Source organism: Larimichthys crocea, unplaced genomic scaffold (assembly GCF_000972845.2).
Source record: "Larimichthys crocea isolate SSNF unplaced genomic scaffold, L_crocea_2.0 scaffold97, whole genome shotgun sequence".
NCBI classification, from domain to species: domain Eukaryota; kingdom Metazoa; phylum Chordata; class Actinopteri; family Sciaenidae; genus Larimichthys; species Larimichthys crocea.
Genome location: NW_020861315.1, coordinates 125,499 through 145,472, shown reverse-complemented (window position 1 = coordinate 145,472; position 19,974 = coordinate 125,499). Strand labels below are relative to the sequence as shown.

The window sequence follows — 19,974 nt, the reverse complement described above, 5'->3', positions numbered from 1 at the left end:
CACAATGTTGCACCTTGTTTCTACTGTAGTAGAGTGGACAAACCAACATTGTGCATTTTGTGGCCACTGTATCCATTTCTCCTTGATGCTTGGAATGAAAAGGCAAGTGGAGGGGGTTGCAATCTGAAACTACACGGCAAGATACCCCTAAATCCTACATATTGGTCCTTTAAATAACTTATATCTCATATAATGTTATTCTAATGAATAAATTGACACTGACCCAGTTTTTAAATGTTTACTTTTACTCATTTGATTCTCAGGACCAGCCTGATTATTGGGACAAGATCCATACAAAAATCCATATAATCCCAGGAATCACATTTTTTATTATTATATATATTAGTTGATTTAAGTATTACATGAAGGGAGCTGAGGATAAGAAAAAAATATATGTACAAAGATGTGAATATTGTTTTGCACTGTATACTGTACTCTAACTTAAAACGAATAAATGTTAAGTAAAAAAAATATTGCTGCGAGTATGTGCAGTATTAGTCTACACACAGAGCTGCATGATTCCAGCTTGGCTGGATGTTGTTCTTCTGAACTGTTTAAAAATTAAGGCATTTTGTTTTGAGCTGGTTAGGGATTACAGCAGGAGAACACAGGATGTTATCTCTGATGTGGAGAGATAGACAAAAGAACACTGATAAACAAAAGAAGGATGAGCTGGAAGACAGGTGGACATGTGGATTTGCCTGAGGTAGAGAGACGGGGTCATCCACCCAAGAGAGACAAGGTTAGTGAACATTTGCAGACAGGCGCTAGAGGACATTATGCTCCAAAAACAAACACAGTTTCAGTGTCTCTCACACACAAAAATCTTGTGGTGCCTCAAGGCTTGGCTTCTGTTTCATCTCAACTCATATCCCACTAGTGACTACTCCCTGCTTCTTTACAATCTCCTGTCATAAACAAGTCTTCCCCATGACACTAAACATTTTGCACCTTGAAGCCCTTTACTTACTCTATCTGTTTTTTAACTCTTATTTTGCCTCTTCATTCCTCCAAGTAGAAAAGAAAGATCAGACTAGATCAGTCTCAATCAGTCTGCAATCAGGCCCTCCAGTCTGAAAGTGAGACAGTGCTTCTGTCAGCTCATGTGTTTGTGCGTGTATATGTCAGTGCTTCCAGGAATATAGAGATCTGCTGGAACAGAATTAAATATGAATAGAGAGGGTATATTTGGTAAATCAATTAATCAGCAGCTAATTGTAATGAATCCCACAGGCTGAACACCAGCTTCAGAACAGCAGGCTCTTAAAAGACCTAATACTGAGCTTTAACACAGCCCCTCTACTCTGTTTAGCACCACTATCACCAGGGGATAGATATATCAAACTCATGGACTGCTGTAGAGCACTGTAAACTAGTCTGCTATTGCAAATGAGTCATAAATGCTCCCCAATCGGCAATAATCAAACAAGATTTTTTCCAATAATTACATCCCTTGGCCACGGCTCTGATCAGCCTCTGTTCGAGCACGAGTTACTGTTTAACAAGAGTTGAGATAAAGCGCAAAGGCGGACTGCTCACTTACTGTACATATCAAACTACATAAAAGCAGCTCAGAAGCTCAGGCGAAAATCTCTGTATACTAAAAGAAGTTCACATGCAGCAACTGGGAAAACAATGTTTTGTCCCCATTTATTAAGTGTCTGATATGCTAGGATAATAACTATGGCAACAGAGTCAGTGTTAACAATTTCACACAAACTCTAGGCACAATACAAACTAGCTGGAAGACAGAAAGGAAGGAAGATAGACAAAGAGGTTGAAAAAGATTTATAAAAACTATCACAACACTTTGCCAGCAGCAGAAAAGACAACTGTGCCTTTAGCCATGGATGGAGCTGCAGCATGGACATGGGAAGACTCAGACATGGTTTTAATGACTAAACAAGTCTGTGTGTTTTAAGCTTACCTTGGAGTACTGTCTACGAAGACTGAAGCGCTGCACCATCCTGACTGACTGATGTACTCACAGCTGGAACCCCTGTTCTACTCCTCTCCACTGATATCCCTCCACACCACCTCACACTGTACAGTGTACATTCACACACACACACACACACACACACTCACTCACGCACTCAATCACACACACACACTGACGGTACACAGGCTACCCTCCTCTCCAAACATCCATGTGCACACACATTTCTAGTCCACGCCGCTTTCGTCTACTATGCAAACACAAGTGAGGAGAGAGAGAAAGAGGAGAGAGGAGGGGGAGATGAAAAAAAAAACAGGAGAGCAAGCAGAGATAAAGACGGCTCAGCTGTGTTACCCTCTGCTCGTATTCACAGTGATCCCTTGAGCTCTGTCTCTCTTTCTCTCCCAGACACAGTCACTCACACAAGATGCTCACACCTCATGGCAGCCAATGCACAAATAACTTCCAGTATGCATGCACAAACACAAACACACACACACACACACACACACAGACACAAACGAGGAGTGGTCACACATTTACACACACAACTCCACATCCTCTTCTAAATGCAGCACTGATAACACATTCACACACAACGCACAGCCACTGCTCAGCTCTCACTCATATAGGACAAGGCAAGGTTGCCTCCTGCTTCCTGTCAGTGAGCCGGAGGGTGGGGTAGAAGAAGAGGAGGTGGTGGTGGTAGGAGGAAGAGGAGGGGGACATGGGGGAGGAGGAGGGACCAGCTGACTGTCTATACTAACTCTCTCCAGGGACAGAGGGAGAGAGACAGGCAGGGAAAGACAGAGAAAAGAGGAAGAAAAGGAAAGGGGAACATGAGAGGGAAATTTTTTGAGAAAAATAAAATAAAGAGTCATTTCAAAGAAAGAAAGACTGATACACGCTCAGATTTAGACAAGCTATGCAACCCTCGACCTGCTAACAGCAGGATGTCACACACCTCCAAGGTCGACCGCCACACTGTTACTATGGCAACCCAAGCAGGGCGTAGCTCTAGGCAAGCTAGCTGCAAGTTTCGGGGTAACGATGGTTACTGCTTAGATGACCTGAATGACATTGCTGTGTTGCCGCGCATAGACAGAGCTGTGATGTTAGGTGGAGATGGGCGAGATAGGTTATCATGTCTGTCAAGGGCGAGCGACAGAGCACTCAAAGGTTGATGGTCGTTTATCACAGCAGACCCGGACTAATGGAGCACAGATGTCTGGCTTTCAGCCTGGCTTCGTCATCCCAGGTGAGGTCATTCACACAGGACTGAAGGATTTTGCAGGAAGTGGTGTATTAAATTCAGCTCATAGATTAAAACTGTCAGTTAACATGGATATCAACACCCACTGGTCCACTCTTACTCCAGACTGCTCACAAATGGGTATCCAGCCATTACTTCGTTTGTGACACACTGATACAGAGTCCTTGGCACAATTTATTTTGGTAATCCAAAGATCAGTCCAGTCGGTTATTGACATGCGCTCATAATGCAAACACAACCTCCACTTGAACCAAGCCCAGTGCTGCTCACAGCAGGTTAGGTGATCTGACAGCGACCTCTGGTGGCAGACAGAACAAACTGAAGTCTGGAAGATCTAAGGTGGTAAAAAATTTGGGATAACAGATTTGATTGTAAAGGGTTGTGGAGTTTTAACAAAACAGTACTGACACACAAACAAAAAGGGTTAGGGTTACTTATTTTCCATTCCGGTAACGCGTTACACTACTTTCAGTATCTGGATTAAACACACTGTGGTGTCACAAAAAGGCAGAGCTACTCACACATCAGTTAGATAGCAACCAAATGTCAAATGTGTATCAAATAGTATACATAAGTACTGCCAACAGAAGGCCTTGGAAAGCACACTGATGTATAATGCAGCATTTACTACAAGCCTAGACCAAAACTATTCAGAGTCATTCGTTTTCATTCCTCCTTATAATTTAGTCATTAAAAGATCCCTGTGCTTCTAATGATAATGACAAAATCCACAGTCTTTGTTCTATAGAGTTTATCTGAAATTATTATGAGCTGCTTCAGCAGTCTGAGTTGGTCAATCAAGTCATTTTAGTACAAAATTCCCTCTTTTTGTTTCTCTGGACCATTTTTCAAACTAGTCTGTAATGGAGGGATGATAACATTAAGAGGGAATCTGATACTAGAAAGAAGGAAGACCTTAAAAGGATATTCACTTGTTTTGTTTTTTTAAAGATTTTTTTTGGCCTTTTCAAGCTTTATTTCTGATAGAGACAGCTGAAGAGTGACAGGAATGTGTGGAGAGAGAGAGATGGAGAATGACATGCAGGAAAGAGCCACAGGTCGGATTTGAACCCTGGGCTTCCGCAGCAAGGACAGAGCCTTCACACATGGGGCGGCTGCTCTACCAACTGAGCTCAACACCCCCAGGATATTCACTTGTTTTGACTTACGGTAACTACTGAAGCCTCATAATGACTTTAAATAAACATTTGATTGAATTTTTGCACAGAGTGAGGAATGTGGATTTTGTCTGACATCACATACATTGAAGACATGTTAGGAAGGGATCTATTAGTGGTATGAACAAGAGGAAATTATGATAGAATTAAAGAATTGTGAACTTATATCTGTTATCTATTTGTGTGCATCTATGTGTGTATGCGTGTGTTTGCAGCAAGCTGCACCGCAGATATCTGACTTCGGCTTGGATTAACAAAGATGTTTTCACTCATAAAAATATCTTTGCACTTAATCAATAGTCAGCAGACAGTAATAAAGACCCTTTCTCTGCATTCACAGCTAATACAGCAGGGAATGTTACAACAGCAGCATGGTGAACCTCAGCTTTTGATTGACAGTTCACTGACAAACAAGGCCTGACATCAGTAAAAGGGTGAAAGAGACACATCGATCACTGTGCAGTGATAATGTGATTCACGGCTGCTGTCACTTACCCTGTCCGTCTCCTCCGTGGATTGGTATCCTGATGATAGCACCACTTCACCGCCAGCGTATCCAGGGGTGGGGCTGCTAGGTGTGGTGTCAGTGGTGGAAGAGGAGCGTGGACGGCTGGTATGCTGCTGCGGATCGTGGGTGTTGCGCCGGTGTGGGGCCTGGGGACTACCTCTGAGGAGAGGATCACGGTCTCCACTCACAGATCCCGACCCGGGTCCCTTACTGCGTCGGCTCTGGAGGCTGGTCCCACGCCTCATCTTTCCCACAGCAACTGAGCCCTGCCCAGCTGCAGAGGGAACCACAGGAGCAGAGAGGTGGTCAGATTCAGGACAGGAGGGCCCCGAGGCGTCTCCGGGGGCAAAGGGTGAGGTGCCACCTGCTGACACTAGAGAAGAAGACGAGGAGGAAGACGAGGAGGGGATGATGGAGCGAGAGAGGGAGAGGCGTCTACGCTGCTGCTGGAACAGCTGTTTCAGTCCCTGGCCAAGAACCCCCATGCTCTCCCTGGCGCTCTGGCTCATCTTACTGAAGGAAGGGTGCTCTGACTGCGATGAGGCCCTCTTCAAGCCTGGGCCTTGTGACCCCTCTGCCTCTCTTCTAGCCGTAGGACCTGAAAAGGGGCCCACCCCCTCGGGCTTCCTTTCACTATCATCCCTCTGCTGCATATGGCTCTGCTGACCTCTCATGAATAGCAGGGAGAAACTGTCCTATCAAACAGTTGGCTAACACTTCTCTCTCTACATGCAAAAGGTTCAGACCAGGACAATGACTGACAGAGAGAAGACTAGAAAACAGTAGAGCAGTAGAGAACAGAGTAAGTGGAGGTGGGACTGTCTGATAGAGGGTTGGATCGGCTCAGTGGCAGTCAGAAGGGATGAATCCAAAGAGGGGGCATGCATCTTTCATTCAGGAACATGTAGTCATGCTGGTCTAGCACACAGAAAGAGATTGGTTATGAGAGGCTGGAATGTTCACTTATCACTCATCTTCATTTTAACCAGTGATCATTCGCATCTTTGAAACTTCGTGCAAGAGTTTTAGGAACTTTATTATGATTGTCATTTAAAATATAAAATAGGATAAATATTGTCATCATCAGTTGAAGATGGTCTCGAGCTGCCTCAATGACAGCTGTGCCCAGCCTCTGAATCATTTAAAAGGCCAATGTGTCATGAACAAATACATGTACTAGAAAAATAAACTGGATCTGGGTTAGCTTGTATGACACAAAGATCACACAATGAAGCATAAATGAATTTCAAAAGTAATCAGGCACATGCACATAAGAAAATAAACAACAGCCTGGAGGTGGACAGAGTCAGAAAGGCACAAAGGCTGGTGCAATAAAGGAAAGGGTGCAGAAAAGAACAGAGGTGTGACAGAGGCAAAGAGATAATGACTCACATCAGAAGAAGAAAAACCCACCTACCATCAGCCCAACTGTCAGCCGAGTGTGACTCACTCTTGTGGATTACCTGAGAGGGGAGGTGGATAGAGGGAGGCAGACCAAAGAAAGAAAAACAAAGAATCATATGAAGATTCAAAACTTCATACTGTGAGCATTGAACAGAGCATGTGTTATAATGTGTGACACCCGCTCTGTGTGTGTGTGTTCCTTCAGGAGCTCATTTAGTATTCCCAAGGGCATCTCTTCCTTAACCTGTGGCGGTATCAAGAGACAAAGGTTTCCGCACAAGAAACAACATACAGAGCAGTGTCATAAACACAAAACACAACGCACAAATGCCTCGTGCAGCCTTGCACGCTGCCTGGCTGAATCTAAGTCAGCAACAAACCCTACAGAAGGGACACCTGATGATATACAAGCTGACTTTCCCAAGAAGGAACCTTATTGGTCAAAAGGTGATCACATCAGAGACAGAATCACAGACAGAGCTGCAGTTGGCCTGAGCCTCCCTGCAGCATCAATAGTTGCTCCCATTGAGGGCAGCAAAACAAGCAAGGCAGGAACATTCAGAGCCCTGGGGAGAGACGGTTATATACTCAAACTATATTCCTTCAGCTGCACTGTAAGGTCATGAAGAATAACACAAATTTGGACAGACAGGCACACAGGCTCACATACACACACACTTCTTTTAACTGCAAGAACGTAATATATGCAAATGAAGTTGTGACGGCCTTGATTCAGATTGCTATGAATACAATCAGCTGTTTTACACAAGGTCCAGAGACAGAAGGAGAATAAGCATGAAGCGACTTGCAGGTAGCGTATCGCTTTTCACAGTGGCAACACTGTTAATGCCAAGAAAAGGCGCATTCATGCACATGAACATATTCACACAGCAGCTTTTACTTTTTCCTCGGGCTGACCGTGAATCTGGTTCTTGTCTTATCTTTTCTGTTTAACGGGCAGATTCAGATCAGCAGATATAAACGTGCTTAATTCAGAGGATGTGTGTTAAAATGGGGGATGCCAATCAGTTAAATAAGGCTCTTGCCTGCCACAGAAAGAGACAGAGAGAGAGAGAACAGGTGTTGAGCAGGTTCACTTAAGTCACCTGCTAGCTGGCTGCTGCCTGGAGCTCTTAAAATATTGTGCTGTCAACCGGTAGGCACAGTGCCTTTCATACTAATAATAACACAGCATGTACTGATTACAGCTGGGCAATACTTATATATAGTTCAATATTTTTCGATAGAAATACAGTTTATTATGATGAAACAATGACATTAAGGTATCATAATATACAATAATACATAATCTGCTTGTAGCACCTAAAAATAATAACAAAATGTAAGTAATTAACTTTATTTTTACATGACTAAGCATCTGTTTCTACATTTATAAATACATTTTTCTCCTTTTCCTTTCTTTCTTGAACTTTCTATGAACCTCCTGCATTACCATAGAAGGTGAACAGCCATGCAAACACATATTCATGCATGTGCATGCTCACACTGAGACAGCAAGTGGCATTTTCTGGCAGTCACAGTCAAGTGTAATTGATTACGATGAAGCACTGTGTTTCTGTGGATTTGGAGCGAGTGAGTGGTGGGGTAAACCCTAAGTTAATCCTGTCCTGAAGCTGAAGCTGAACCTCAAGCCTTGTCCCGACCCCGGTGCCCATCCCTCCCATTGTGTCTGTAAATCCCCTGCTTCATCCCTAGGATGATCCCAGTGCTGGATTGGATGTTTTCTTGATTGCCTACGGTTTTATATTCAAACTAAATCCTCTTTCAGGAGTCTTTAGAGGACAAGGCTTCACTTCATGCGTACGCTTGTGTATGTGTGAGAGGTCCTGCATCTTTGTTTAATTTAAGGAAAGCTTGTCGCTCTACCTTGATGAGGTAATGACACAAAAGAAAAACACCAGACGGATCTATGAATGATGACAGTCCTGTTCTGTCGCAAACTACCCTAACTGAAAATACTACTGCAAATGTCTTCATAGTTGAACATGCTTTTATCTAATTTGGTTTTGACAAATTATGTTAAAGACAAAGAAATATCATGTTCATTATCCTTTTTTTATCCCCAATGGAGGCTTCACACAATTTTAACACAACTATAATCATGTATTCTGGTGATCCCATCAGGAAAATCTCTTTCCACTTGTTCCTTGGAACAACCTCGGAAACATGCCAACGTGTGGGTGTACTGTGGTGTTCTTAAGCCCTGTCCACCACTGAAACAGATCAGTGATTATCAGTGATTAACAGGTGTCAGTGGCAACCAGGGTCAGGAGCCTCAGTGAGTCAGCATGTTTCTCAGAAATGTGACAATAATACAGTCAAAGGTGAATTACAGACGACCACATGGACAACGACCTCTCTGGAACTGAGTCACCCTCACTCATACCCTCGTATACACACACATACACACAGAGACACACACATGTCCTTGTCCTTAGCTCTGTAGCTCATTCCATTCAGCTGAGCTGCCAGTCGTCCAGCGCTGCTGTCATTGTCTTTGGCCAGCTAAACTAGAGAGATGGTGAAAGCTCAGCAGAGCTTGGCACTGGCAGATTGGGTGAAAAAAAAAAAAAAGCTCACACTGGCAATTTGTCATTTCCTGCACAGGGGCAGGCATGTGTGAATAAATATTATAGATCCAACTTAATGAAATGAAGAGTTGTCATGCTAAATACTTTATAATCATCTTGTTTCTTCAACTTCTTTATTCCTTTGCTTCATTTTAACGAGCTCTGTCAATTGCTAGTGTTTAACAATGAATCACGGTGCCCTGTAATTGTTCACTTTAGCTCTCTGGATGGAAAAAAAAAAAAAAAAGCTGCAGATTCATTCAGGCAGAAAGATTACATTGATGAAGATGTCCATTATCATTACTGAACAAAGAACACAATCAAGGGTGATTATTTAAAAAAGGAGATTAAGTGCCAGAGTTACAGTGGTGAGGGGTGATAACTCAAATAGCTTTGTCACAAAGGAGACAGATCTGCAATCGGGCATAACATGAGATAAATTATGTATCAGTTTAAACTCATAATATTTTCATGCAAATCATGCAAGAGTTACAAACAATGGACGACCAAGACGAGTGGAGGTCAATCTGGCCCGTGCTCTTTGACACTGAAGCAGCCATGTTGTTGTTCATTGTTGAACATACAGTCGCGTAACTCAAAATATGGCCATGGCTTAAACAAGCCCATGCAGTGTTTCCAGAAGAGTCTGAGAGCTGGTGTGGAATAGACCACTCTTTGTTCTCTCTGAGCCACACACAGGCCCATCGCTGCTCTTTGTGCTGTGCCTCTTTCACTGACAGACACACATCAATAAGAGGGGAATTAGGCCAGAGAGTTCTGGCACCGATGTTTGTGTGTGAGCGCGTGCATAAATATGTGTTTCAGTTTGGGTTTTTTTAATCTAAGACAAAGGCAGAAAAGGAAAGAGAACGAGAGACTTAGTGGGAATTATATTGTGTGGAAATGAACATACGTATGCACATGTGTGTGTGTGTGTGTTGTCTTTGACCAATGGAAAATGGTATCTCATTCAGCAGCTGAATAATGACAGCATAGGCAGGAAACAGGAACAATCGTTATTGTATTTATTTGTGTGTGAATGTGTGTGTGGCAGGGAGGCAGGGCATAACAGAGTTGTGTCAGTTGTGACGGTGCAGGAGATGACTTCAGCATACTGTGAAGAGTGCGATAAGAGACACAACTCTTTGTATCAGACAGTGGGGTAAGTGAGAGAAGCGAGACAGAGGGTTACAGAAGGAGTGAACGAGGCCAGACTGGATCAAAGGCATCCGTCCGAGGCGTGTTTCGCCTGGCCGTGTCGGGTTCAGCTTGGGCACTCAGCACAGTGTGTGTCTAAATGAGGAGGTGAATGGCAGGTAGTTCCCTGACAGAGGCAGGCACAACGTCCTATTGTGCAAAATGAAACCGACAGGGAGGCCCCACTGCCAAAGTTGCGCTCAGCTTTCCAGGAACAGGACAAACCAGAAGACACACAATCATTTACTCACACATGTGGACATACAAAAACACACATTGGTGTTTGCCTAATGACACCACAGACTTGTATTCAAGAGTTAAAGAATGAAAAGTGCTGTCTGCTTGTACAGCAGCCAGAAAGACTATTATTGGACTGATTCACACCTGATATCTGTGTCACACTGACCTGGATACATTCTTTCCTCAAGCTTAAATAAGTCAAAACCTTCAAGTGCAGATGTGGAAGTCCGCCTTACCTAATACTTCCTATTATACCTCCTATTATATTTTATCTCTTGCTCTCTCGCAACAGGAGACAATCTGTAACTACATCCCTCATTACCACCGCCACCACTCATCTGAAAATGCTGATTCCACAAAAAACAAATAGAAAACACACAAGTGCACACATATTCACAAGACACACACTCACACAAAGGGAACAACAGGTGGTAAATTGGGTGTGAAGCAAGTCTGAGTCATCTAAGACTACTTACAGAGTCTGCGAGAGGTGGGAGGCTGCAAAGACAAAGTAACAGAGAGACTCAGTTTATTTAAACTCCATCTTCACATAGGAACTATTATGTTTATCTTTTGTGGTTGTAAAGCACTGGTAAATATCACATGTATCTCTGTAGTATCGGTTGTACAAACAGGTTGGACGGTGAACAAATCAGAGAGCGGGCAGGCATAAGTGAAGACTGGCTGAAGTGTGGAAGTGGTTTAGTTACAAAAGGTTAGATGTACAACAGAACAGACCGCATTAATACGTAAGAGAGAGAGAGGGAGAAAACAAAATGGAGCAATACAACAAACTTATTTCACCATCTAAAGCAGAAGCAACCACTGTGGAGAGCCAAAAATCCCATAAAGAGAGCTCAAATTTCAGTATTCAGTAGTGAGTATTTTATCATATTGTCAAGGTATCATTATCGCAGTAATACCTGGAAGTACTGCGATATTATTTCACGTTTACGAGGGAAGCCTTATTTAAAAGGCACACCTCTGCATCTGTGCTTAACCGCAGCAAGTGTCCTCATGAATAACTGACCATGTGCATAGATACTGCTCCATGTTGACTACAACTACAACACCGCTAAGTGAAAACCTAATGTGTTTGACCTGATGGATAGCAGCAGTATTGAGGACCTCTTTGTTGTTCATTAGTAAGGCAGATGTTGGGGGTTTCCAGGGGACAAGAGGAGGCATGAGTATGTCATACATTTTGAAACCCTGCAAAGTGGTCTTCACTTACTAACCCGAGAGGTGTTTAACGGTGGCCAGTGCTCAAACTTGGCCAGCGTAGCTCATATTCCACTAGCATTGGCAGCGCATCATTAACTGTCAACAGGCTGGAAACCACCGACGCACCAGCTGAAATCTCATACCAGAGATTGTGTTAAAGGTGCACAGACATGAGGAAGGGAATGCATGTCGGGGTCAACACATACTTTGTGCAACTGAAGACAGAAACCTGCCAGGTTATTGGTTCATAGGGCATCTGGCTCTTTGTGGTGCCAGCAGGTGAGAACAACTTTACGCAGTCAGATATAAATCATCAGCATCGTCACCTATTTAAATAACTCTTCAGTCAGATCTCTGAGCTCAGGTAACCAGACACCTCTACAGCCCACTAGGGGGGTTAAAGGGGATCAGCACATCCAAGCTCTGGTCTTGAGGCTTTAACTACTTTAATATTGAGCTCAACACGTATCCTGAGGGTCAACAATAAAAAGTCTACACTGAGAGAAGATTTAAGTTGAAGATATTGTTCCTGACCTTTAATATCCTCTCTTCAAAGGCTGCAATTTAAAAAGGTCCAGTCTGCAATATTTAGGGGGCTATATTTACAGAGTATAGCAGAAATGTGCATATGTGTGTTCTCATTAGTATGCAGGTCCTTTTCCACTCTGTTCACTATGTCGAACCTCTACATTCTACAGTAGACCAGAATGAAAACTAAACACTGGCTCTAGATAAGTGTCTTTCACTTTTTTCACGTTTCTGCTTCATGCTAGGGTGAGATAGAAAGGGTGAGGCAAGAAGGTTTCAATTAGCAACTACAATGCCAGATGACACCAAATCCTACACAGCGATCCTTTAAAAGACAAGAAGATGAAAATATCAAAATGATGCCATTTTGAGTAGAAGAGAATACCTGCATAACATAGTACTAGTCAGAATAAAACTCCACTGTCCTCCTTTTGTGCAATATTGTACTGTCCAATTAAGCGTGCATTCAGACAGGATCAGGATCATCCAAAGTTACAGCCTTTTTAGTACATGAATCTCTCTTTCTTAGTTGTGCTCAGCAGGAAAACAGTTTTTGTATTTTTAATATGTATAATAAAATGACTCACTTTGGAAGAAACTATCTTAGTTTGTCTAAATCAGATTTGATAAACTTCAGGTGAACTTGTAAAAATGTAAAATGAAGACTGTCTATTTAACTTTTTTTTCAGTGTTCATATGGGCAGCTTGTTGTTGTTTTGAGACAGACTTAAAAATTGTTAACTTATCCTCCAATAGTAAAAACATGGACCTCTGCCACTGTCTTCAAACAGGAAGGCATCAGAGGGAAGCAGGCAGCTCGTTGCCACTAGAAACCACAGCTTTTACAAAGGAATTTCACCTTCATCCTGGAAGTGTGGGAGTCAGTCCTACTGGAGAGAATAAACCCAGTCTGTCCACAGTTACATGATAAGCAGGATGGTACACTTAAATGTTTTTTGATGGCATTGGGGAAAAATGAAAACACTGATGCAGCAGTGACATTGACTGATTTGAGTCTGTGGCATCTAAATTAAGCTGCACCATGACACCTCTGCTACCCTGTGGGCTTTCAAATAGCAAAGCCCGGGCTGCAAAAGGAAGGTGAGAGAGAGAAAGAGTGCGAGAGACGCAATAAGACATCAAGAGAGAAAGGGAACGAGGAGAGGAAAGAGTGTTTCCTCTCAGAGATACAACACTTCCTTTTTAGCCACGGCTGGCCTTTGGGTGAGAGAACAGAGCCAAGTCACTGTCTGAATGATGCTGAGACGCCAAAGGTCAAAAAACAGCTTATGTGAATCCTTTTGAATCCCTTAACGAACATATTTACATCATTTGTTTGGGGAAAAATGAATAACAAAATGACCAAGATAACATCTCTATAAAAAGCCAAACACAGTCACGTCAATGGGCAAATTAGAGGCTGTTTTACTAAAGTTGCATGTCTTTGAATTATGGGGAGAAATCAGAGCAGCCAGAGGAGATATTACCTGTTTCAATAAACACAATAATTTCCTAAACAATTTGTTCACACTGATCGTGAAAACAACTTCAACTGCAGTTATTTTAGATATATCACTGGCTTGCAGAACAACAATTCATGCATGACATGAATTTTACTAAAAGGCTTCACTGCGTTATCTCTTACAACCTAAACTCTAAATCTTACATATCCACACATTAACATGCATAACTCACTATATCTAATGTAAACAGAATCAGAAGATTGTAGACAGTCTACAGGAGACTCCTACTACACTGTGCAGTACCATCTTATCAAAAATCTTTATCATCTTCCTTTCCTGTCTTCACAGTCTCGACCAATATGGTAACTAAAAGCGATCAGATGTCTAATTTATACTATAATCCACTTCATGTCATCTTTCTAATCCTGTGTCTGCAGCTATGTTGTGAGAAATGCAGCGTTCCTGTACACGCAGCCAATTAATCAGCCCCATGTGAGAGCAAGGCGAGCATACAGCAAGCTGTGTTAATCTTGTGATATGATCGTGGATAAGCACGTCTTTATCCCACCCGATGTTGAAGTGTTGCATGAAGCTGAGCGCAAATCACACGACGAGAAAACTCTCCATCTTTAGGATCTGTTTTGTAAGCATTGAGCAATACACGACACACACATACATATAGAAACAAACACATTAGACTCGTACAAAGACTCTCAATTCTGAGCTCAGCTCCTGACGGGGAAGGCACAATGTGAGTGCAGAGGAGGAGGAGGAGGAGGAGGAGGAGGAGGAGGAGGGTAGCGTCATCGTGGTGGTCTGACCATCGGAGTGAGAGATGACTGGCTGCGTTAGCAGTGCCCTGAAGGGGCAGCCAAGCTCCCAGCCACTTAGCAGAGTATGCTGAACAGATAGTAGGATGCATCATGTCAACATGTGTATCTACTGTACATACAGTTCAGGTTATAAAAAACAAAACAAAAAAACAGACACAGATGAGCAATAAGAGAGATGGAAACAGTTAACAGAATATAAGAGTATAGAGTATAAGTGGATGAAAACACACCTTCAGTTCATAATCATGACGCTGGAGTGGATTTCCTTCATTGCAGAGATGATGACAACCTGCTACATCAGGCCCACAGACGGGTCTTCAACAAAAGAAGAGAGAGAGAAAGTGAGATGGAAACTGTAATCTTCTAAATGCTTCCTTGGCACAATGCGCTCTCTGCGTCTGCATGCCCGTGTGCCAGGGTGCATATGTCTGTCTGTGTGCCTGTCTGTCTCCCAGACACTGATAATAACAGGTTGCAGAAAGAAAACGCTCCTCTGAGAAGAGGAGGCATCAGGTTTAATGAGGCTGAGGATGTCCATCAGATTGAGACTAAAATGAACCCTGGTGGGGGGGTCTATTAAAACTTGTAGGTTGCAGGGCCCTGGCTAACATCATAAGCCACAGACACACACATTAATACTGTGAACAAGATCATGACAACTGGAAACACACACCTGCTACTCACAACTTTTACTCTGCCTTAAAACTAGAAGACATATGACAGCAGATAACACGAATTATATGTGTATTTTTGCAGTTTTTTCCATACTTTATAGGCAATAAGAAACCTGTTGTACATAACTAGAATATTCCACAATTTAAACATTTAGTTGCTGAAGCAGGACAGTAGAAAGCCCCGCATATGAAAGCTATAGAGACACCACAGGAGGTGAAATACAGCGACCCGTTACGAAAGATAAGCCTAAAAAATGTCTACGTTAAGTAACACACAACGTTTACTTTAAAGTGCTACAAAATGAGCCTTATGAAACAGCATGTTTAAAACTAACAGTGGCTGACATTTGGAGCTGTGTGTGGCAGGCAGTGTTGTCAGTGAGCAGCAGCACACAGGTTGACAGTCCCGTTAGTGTTATCACTGTGGAGAGCAGTTAACGATGAAATATCTACATCGACACTCTTAACAACTTTTCCTCACGGCACAGGGACGCAGCACACATCACACACACGCACAAAGAAGCGACGGTAAAACAGCACAAGCATTTAAAACTAACAAATATATTTCACACTTACAGCGGTTGATGGCAAACTGTTGTGGCTGACACAGACGTTGAACGAGCAGCACCCCTCCTCCGAGTGCCGTCCGCCCCGCGGACCTACGCCCCGCCCCCGGCTCCCTGACGTCATGACGTACGGCGTGGGCTGGAAAAAGGGAAGGAGGCAAAGATTGTATTGTAGCAAGAGGTGTCACTCCAGGCACCTCTGCTACACACATGAAAAGATCTTTTCTAAACAGCATACATGGGACCAAGTCACACATGTGAAAGTCTCAAGTAAGTCTCAAGTCTTAACCTTCAAGTCACAAGTAAGTCCCAATTATTTTTTTCTTGGGCAAGTCAAGTCAAGTCCTGTAATAGGTCAAGTCAAGTCCAAGTCAAGTCACCTTTGGCGTATTGTTGTAATTTTAGCTGCAGAATCTGATCTTAATATGATCGCACTGTAATCATCAACATTATTTAAAATAAAATAAAAAATAAATAAAAAATTCACATTTTATATTCACACTGAAAACATGATGTGAATAACACTCAAGTCATTCAAGTCATCGTGTCTCAAGTCAAGTCAAGTCTTAAACTTCCAAGTCCGAGTCAAGTATTTCATTTTTTGTCAAGTCAAGTCACAAGTCATAAAAACGGCGACTCGAGTTGACTCGAGTCCAAGTCACTAAATCTCAAGTCCCCATGTCTACTAGGCAGTGCATAAAATGTCCAGTTCTATGAGTCTCTGGCTCTTTAGAAGAAAAAGAAGAAGAGATACTTTTATTAATCCCTTGAGGGGAAATTCTTTTTTTTCCACATGCATTTTAACCTGAAATACAACCACACACAAAGGGCTCATACACATGAAAATGTGGAGAGAGATGGTGGAGTGATGGGCAGCCACCAAGAGCAGCATCCTGCCAGAAGTTGGGGTGGTCAGTGCCTTGTTCAAGAGCACCTCAGCAGTGCCCAGGAGGTGAACTGGTACCCCTCAAGCTACCAGTCCACCTTCAATACTTTGGTCCATATTGGACTTGAACCAGCCACCCCCCAGTTCCCAAGCCAAGTTTCTATGAACTGAGCTACTGCCACCGTTTGTGTTGTTTGTTTGGGTTTGTGTTCGCGAGTCTTGCAGCCACCACAGTTTCTCCTACACACTTGAAAGAGGAGGGTGAGGCGAGGAGAATTTAGCTGGTTGCAATCTGCAACTTCACCACTAGATGCTACACACTGAACCTTTAACCTTTAAGCAAGCAAAATAAAGACATGCATAATTTCTTTCGCTTTATGTATCTCTGCAATTGTTTTTTTTAAATGAGCTAGGAAGTGTCCCAGTGTGTCAGAAAAAGTGTTTTGATAATGGTAAATAGTTTATTATGAAGCAGAAATGCCAAATATTACTTAGTTACATGCCCTTAGCTCTGAGACCTTGCTCATTTGGTGACATTAGACTGCTGAGCTTTAGGTTTAGGTATAAAAAGCAATCAAAACCTTATTTTTAAGTACAAGAAGCTTACAGGGAGACATATAGTAGGGTCAAACAACTATCATGTCGCGTTTAAAGAGCACCCCATTGAGTGACAGCTATTATGACTTGAGAGAAATGTGTTACACAAAGGGATTGTTGAAAAGACAGGCTGAGACAGGAGTGTCTCATTATTGACCACTAGAGGGCGCATTGGTACTGTTCTGCCTAGCAACAGGTAGCGGTTTGGACTGATTTTGCCAGCAGCAGAGAGGACTAAAAAGTTTTCTGGCGGTTCAGTTGGTTTTTTCTGGTGTTCCCGGTCCAGTTTTTTGATATGTGCGTCCATTTGTCCTGTAAGTAGATCACTGTTTGATATTAATAAGTTTCATATTAATGATGGCAGTTCGTTTGAGCTAAATTACACATAGTGTGGTAAAGTGGTAACATTTAAGTTAATATTGGTTATTCCTATGTTGTATATTATCAGTAGTGTGATTCTCACAATTTGTTCTGTTTATCTTGTTGTTGTGCATCCTAGAAACCACACACAAAATAAACATTACTACAACGAAATCCCATATAAGAAGTGACTGCTTTATTGATATTAAAGAACGCTCTGTGCACTCCACGGCCTGGTTCTTGAGACCCACCAGAGTTCTGACTGGACTCTCCACAGTGATTTGTGCTTTCCAACCACCCTATACCCTACACTATTTTACATTGGTTCTTCGAGCCGGATGACGGATTACTGTGGGAAGATGCCGAACCCTGAGTCAGAAGATGTGGTTCCCCGACCGCCAAGGCAGAAAGTAGTTCCCTCTTACCTGTTGGATTATGATTTAACTGGACCAGGATCCCAGAAGGGAGCCCAGAGTCAGGTTCCTCAATACGCCAGAGAAGATGAGCGTGTCCAGTCAGAGGCGGAGGCACGCTCGGGTGCTACATCACGTACAGTATAAGCCAAGGCCCTGCAACAGACCCGTATGTGGTGGATGAGGAGTGGGAGCAGAGGCTGAAGGAGACGCAGAATGATCGTTATCACCCACCCAGCCAAGCACCAGATCCGTCCACCAGGTGGCAGCAGCTCAGCCAAGAGAATGCAACCCTGAGACACCAGGCAAGTCAGGTACCTGAGCTCATTGCAGCATTAAAGGAGATGAAGCAAGCCAATACCAACCTCCGACAACAGGTGGATAATCTGGTGAGTGAGATCAGGAACACACCCAGGCCAGCTACAACACATGGACCTTCCATGCCCACCACCAAGCTCAGACACACGCGGGCGGAGAGTCATCACCAAACACCAGTCTATATGCCATACAAAGGACATCCTGCTGACAGGGAAACATACTACTCCCCTTCCAGGCCTAGTGACAAGTTGGTAGAGGATCTCTCCCACCTCAGAGTTTCACGCCGAGTACCAGTGGGCTTCCCCGACCCACCATACTCTTTGTCCTTCCTCCAGCAAACTACCCCAGGGCAGATCAGTATGGCCAGAGGACCCCCTCGAGGCCAGCCAATAACCTTTATGACCCACTATAGAGTTATGCTGACAGGGCAGACTCATACAGCAACTCCAGGCAGCCTTATACAGACACGATGACGGCCCTCACCAAGATGTATGGGCAGCCACACAAGCTAGCTGTGCAACGCATCACAGAGTTGATGGATGGTCCAGATGTCTACAGTGGTGATGTGAATGCTTTCCGTCTGTTTGCTCTTCGTGTACGCTCTCTGGTTTGGCATGCTGGAGCAGCTGGGGTGAAGAGGTCGCATGGAGCTGCATTGCGGATCACATGTGTCCAGACTACTCAGTAAACTACCCCATGACCTCACCGCCAGCTTCAAGAGATTCATCCACCCAATGAGATTAGCTATTCCCACACTCACTGACTTGGCTGAATGGCTGGAATTTGAGTTGGAGGTGCAAGAGGATAGTGGAAGGGTGCCAGCTATAGAAGAGATGAGCCCTCTACCAGAAAGAAAGAGAACTGGAGAGACTCCAGGCCCACCAGCAAACCTACCACAATACTCCTAGGGTAAGGCAGCAGAGCCGAACACCCCTACACCTCCATCAGCATCAGCCCCTCCAGTCCATAGCCTCAGTAAGAAGGAGAAGGGGGCAGCTTACTGCCCATATTGTGATAACAGCAACCACTATCTGAACAACGGTACCAACTTCAAGCAGCTGAACTGAGAGCAGAAGGAGGTGTGGATCAGGAGCAATAACAGGTGCTGGCATTGTGGGCGTGGCCACCAGTCCGCCAAGTGCACCCTGAAAGCCCCCTGCAAGACAGCAATAGGAAACACCTGCTTGTGCTACATGAGGTGAATGAGAGAGCCGAGGTTGAAACACCCGAGACAACCTCAGCTGGGAGCTGTCTGGTGAACACCACCAGCAGAGTTCGTATGTTGACCGCCCTACCTACAACTGCAAGGTGCTCCTGAAGATCAACAAAGTTACCATAAGGAAGGGTAACCGGTCATGGAGGCGTATGCTGTTTTGGATGATGGATCGGAGCGAACCATCCTTCTCATGCGGCACAGAAATTAGGTTTGAAAGGCAAGCCAGAAGACCTAGCCCTGCGCACGGTCAGACAGGAGTTGCAGGTGCTACATGGGGAGACTGTGTCCTTCACCATATCTCCTGTTGACGATCCCAAGAAGCAGTTTAGGATCCAGGATGCATTCACTGCTAAACAGCTGGGATTGGCAGAGCACACCATCCCACCGCTAGCTGCAGAAGAAGTACAGACACTTAGCTGGGTTGCCCCTACCGACTCTGAATAGAGTTCATCCAGTGTTACTGATTGGCTCTGACTGCATACACCTCATCACGCCAATAGAGCCTGTTCGGTTGGGCCCTCCTGGTGGACCAGCCGCTGTGAGGACGATCCTGGGTTGGACTCTAC

At 43.8% G+C, this 19,974-nt stretch overlaps 1 protein-coding gene across 15 annotated transcripts in view; it reads right to left on the bottom strand.

Annotated features, from left to right (window-relative positions):
- The window catches only part of tmcc1a (transmembrane and coiled-coil domain family 1a), a 41,689-nt gene extending 25,932 nt beyond the window's left edge, over window positions 1-15,757 (bottom strand). Inside the window, exons 1-5 of one of the 15 annotated variants that reach the window (XM_027277233.1) lie at window positions 15,629-15,727; window positions 14,609-14,693; window positions 10,807-10,828; window positions 6,316-6,361; window positions 4,886-5,816 (exon numbers count right to left, since the gene is read on the bottom strand). In XM_027277233.1, coding sequence (XP_027133034.1) covers window positions 4,886-5,572 — 687 coding nt within the window. In that variant the 5' untranslated portion in view covers window positions 5,573-5,816; window positions 6,316-6,361; window positions 10,807-10,828; window positions 14,609-14,693; window positions 15,629-15,727. Of the gene's footprint in view, window positions 1-1,927; window positions 2,103-4,885; window positions 6,362-10,806; window positions 10,829-14,608; window positions 14,694-15,628 lie in introns of those variants that run through there. The other 14 variants (XM_027277241.1, XM_027277230.1, XM_027277231.1 and 11 more) reach the window with 14 other exon arrangements.
- Between the last annotated feature and the right edge of the window lie 4,217 nt (window positions 15,758-19,974).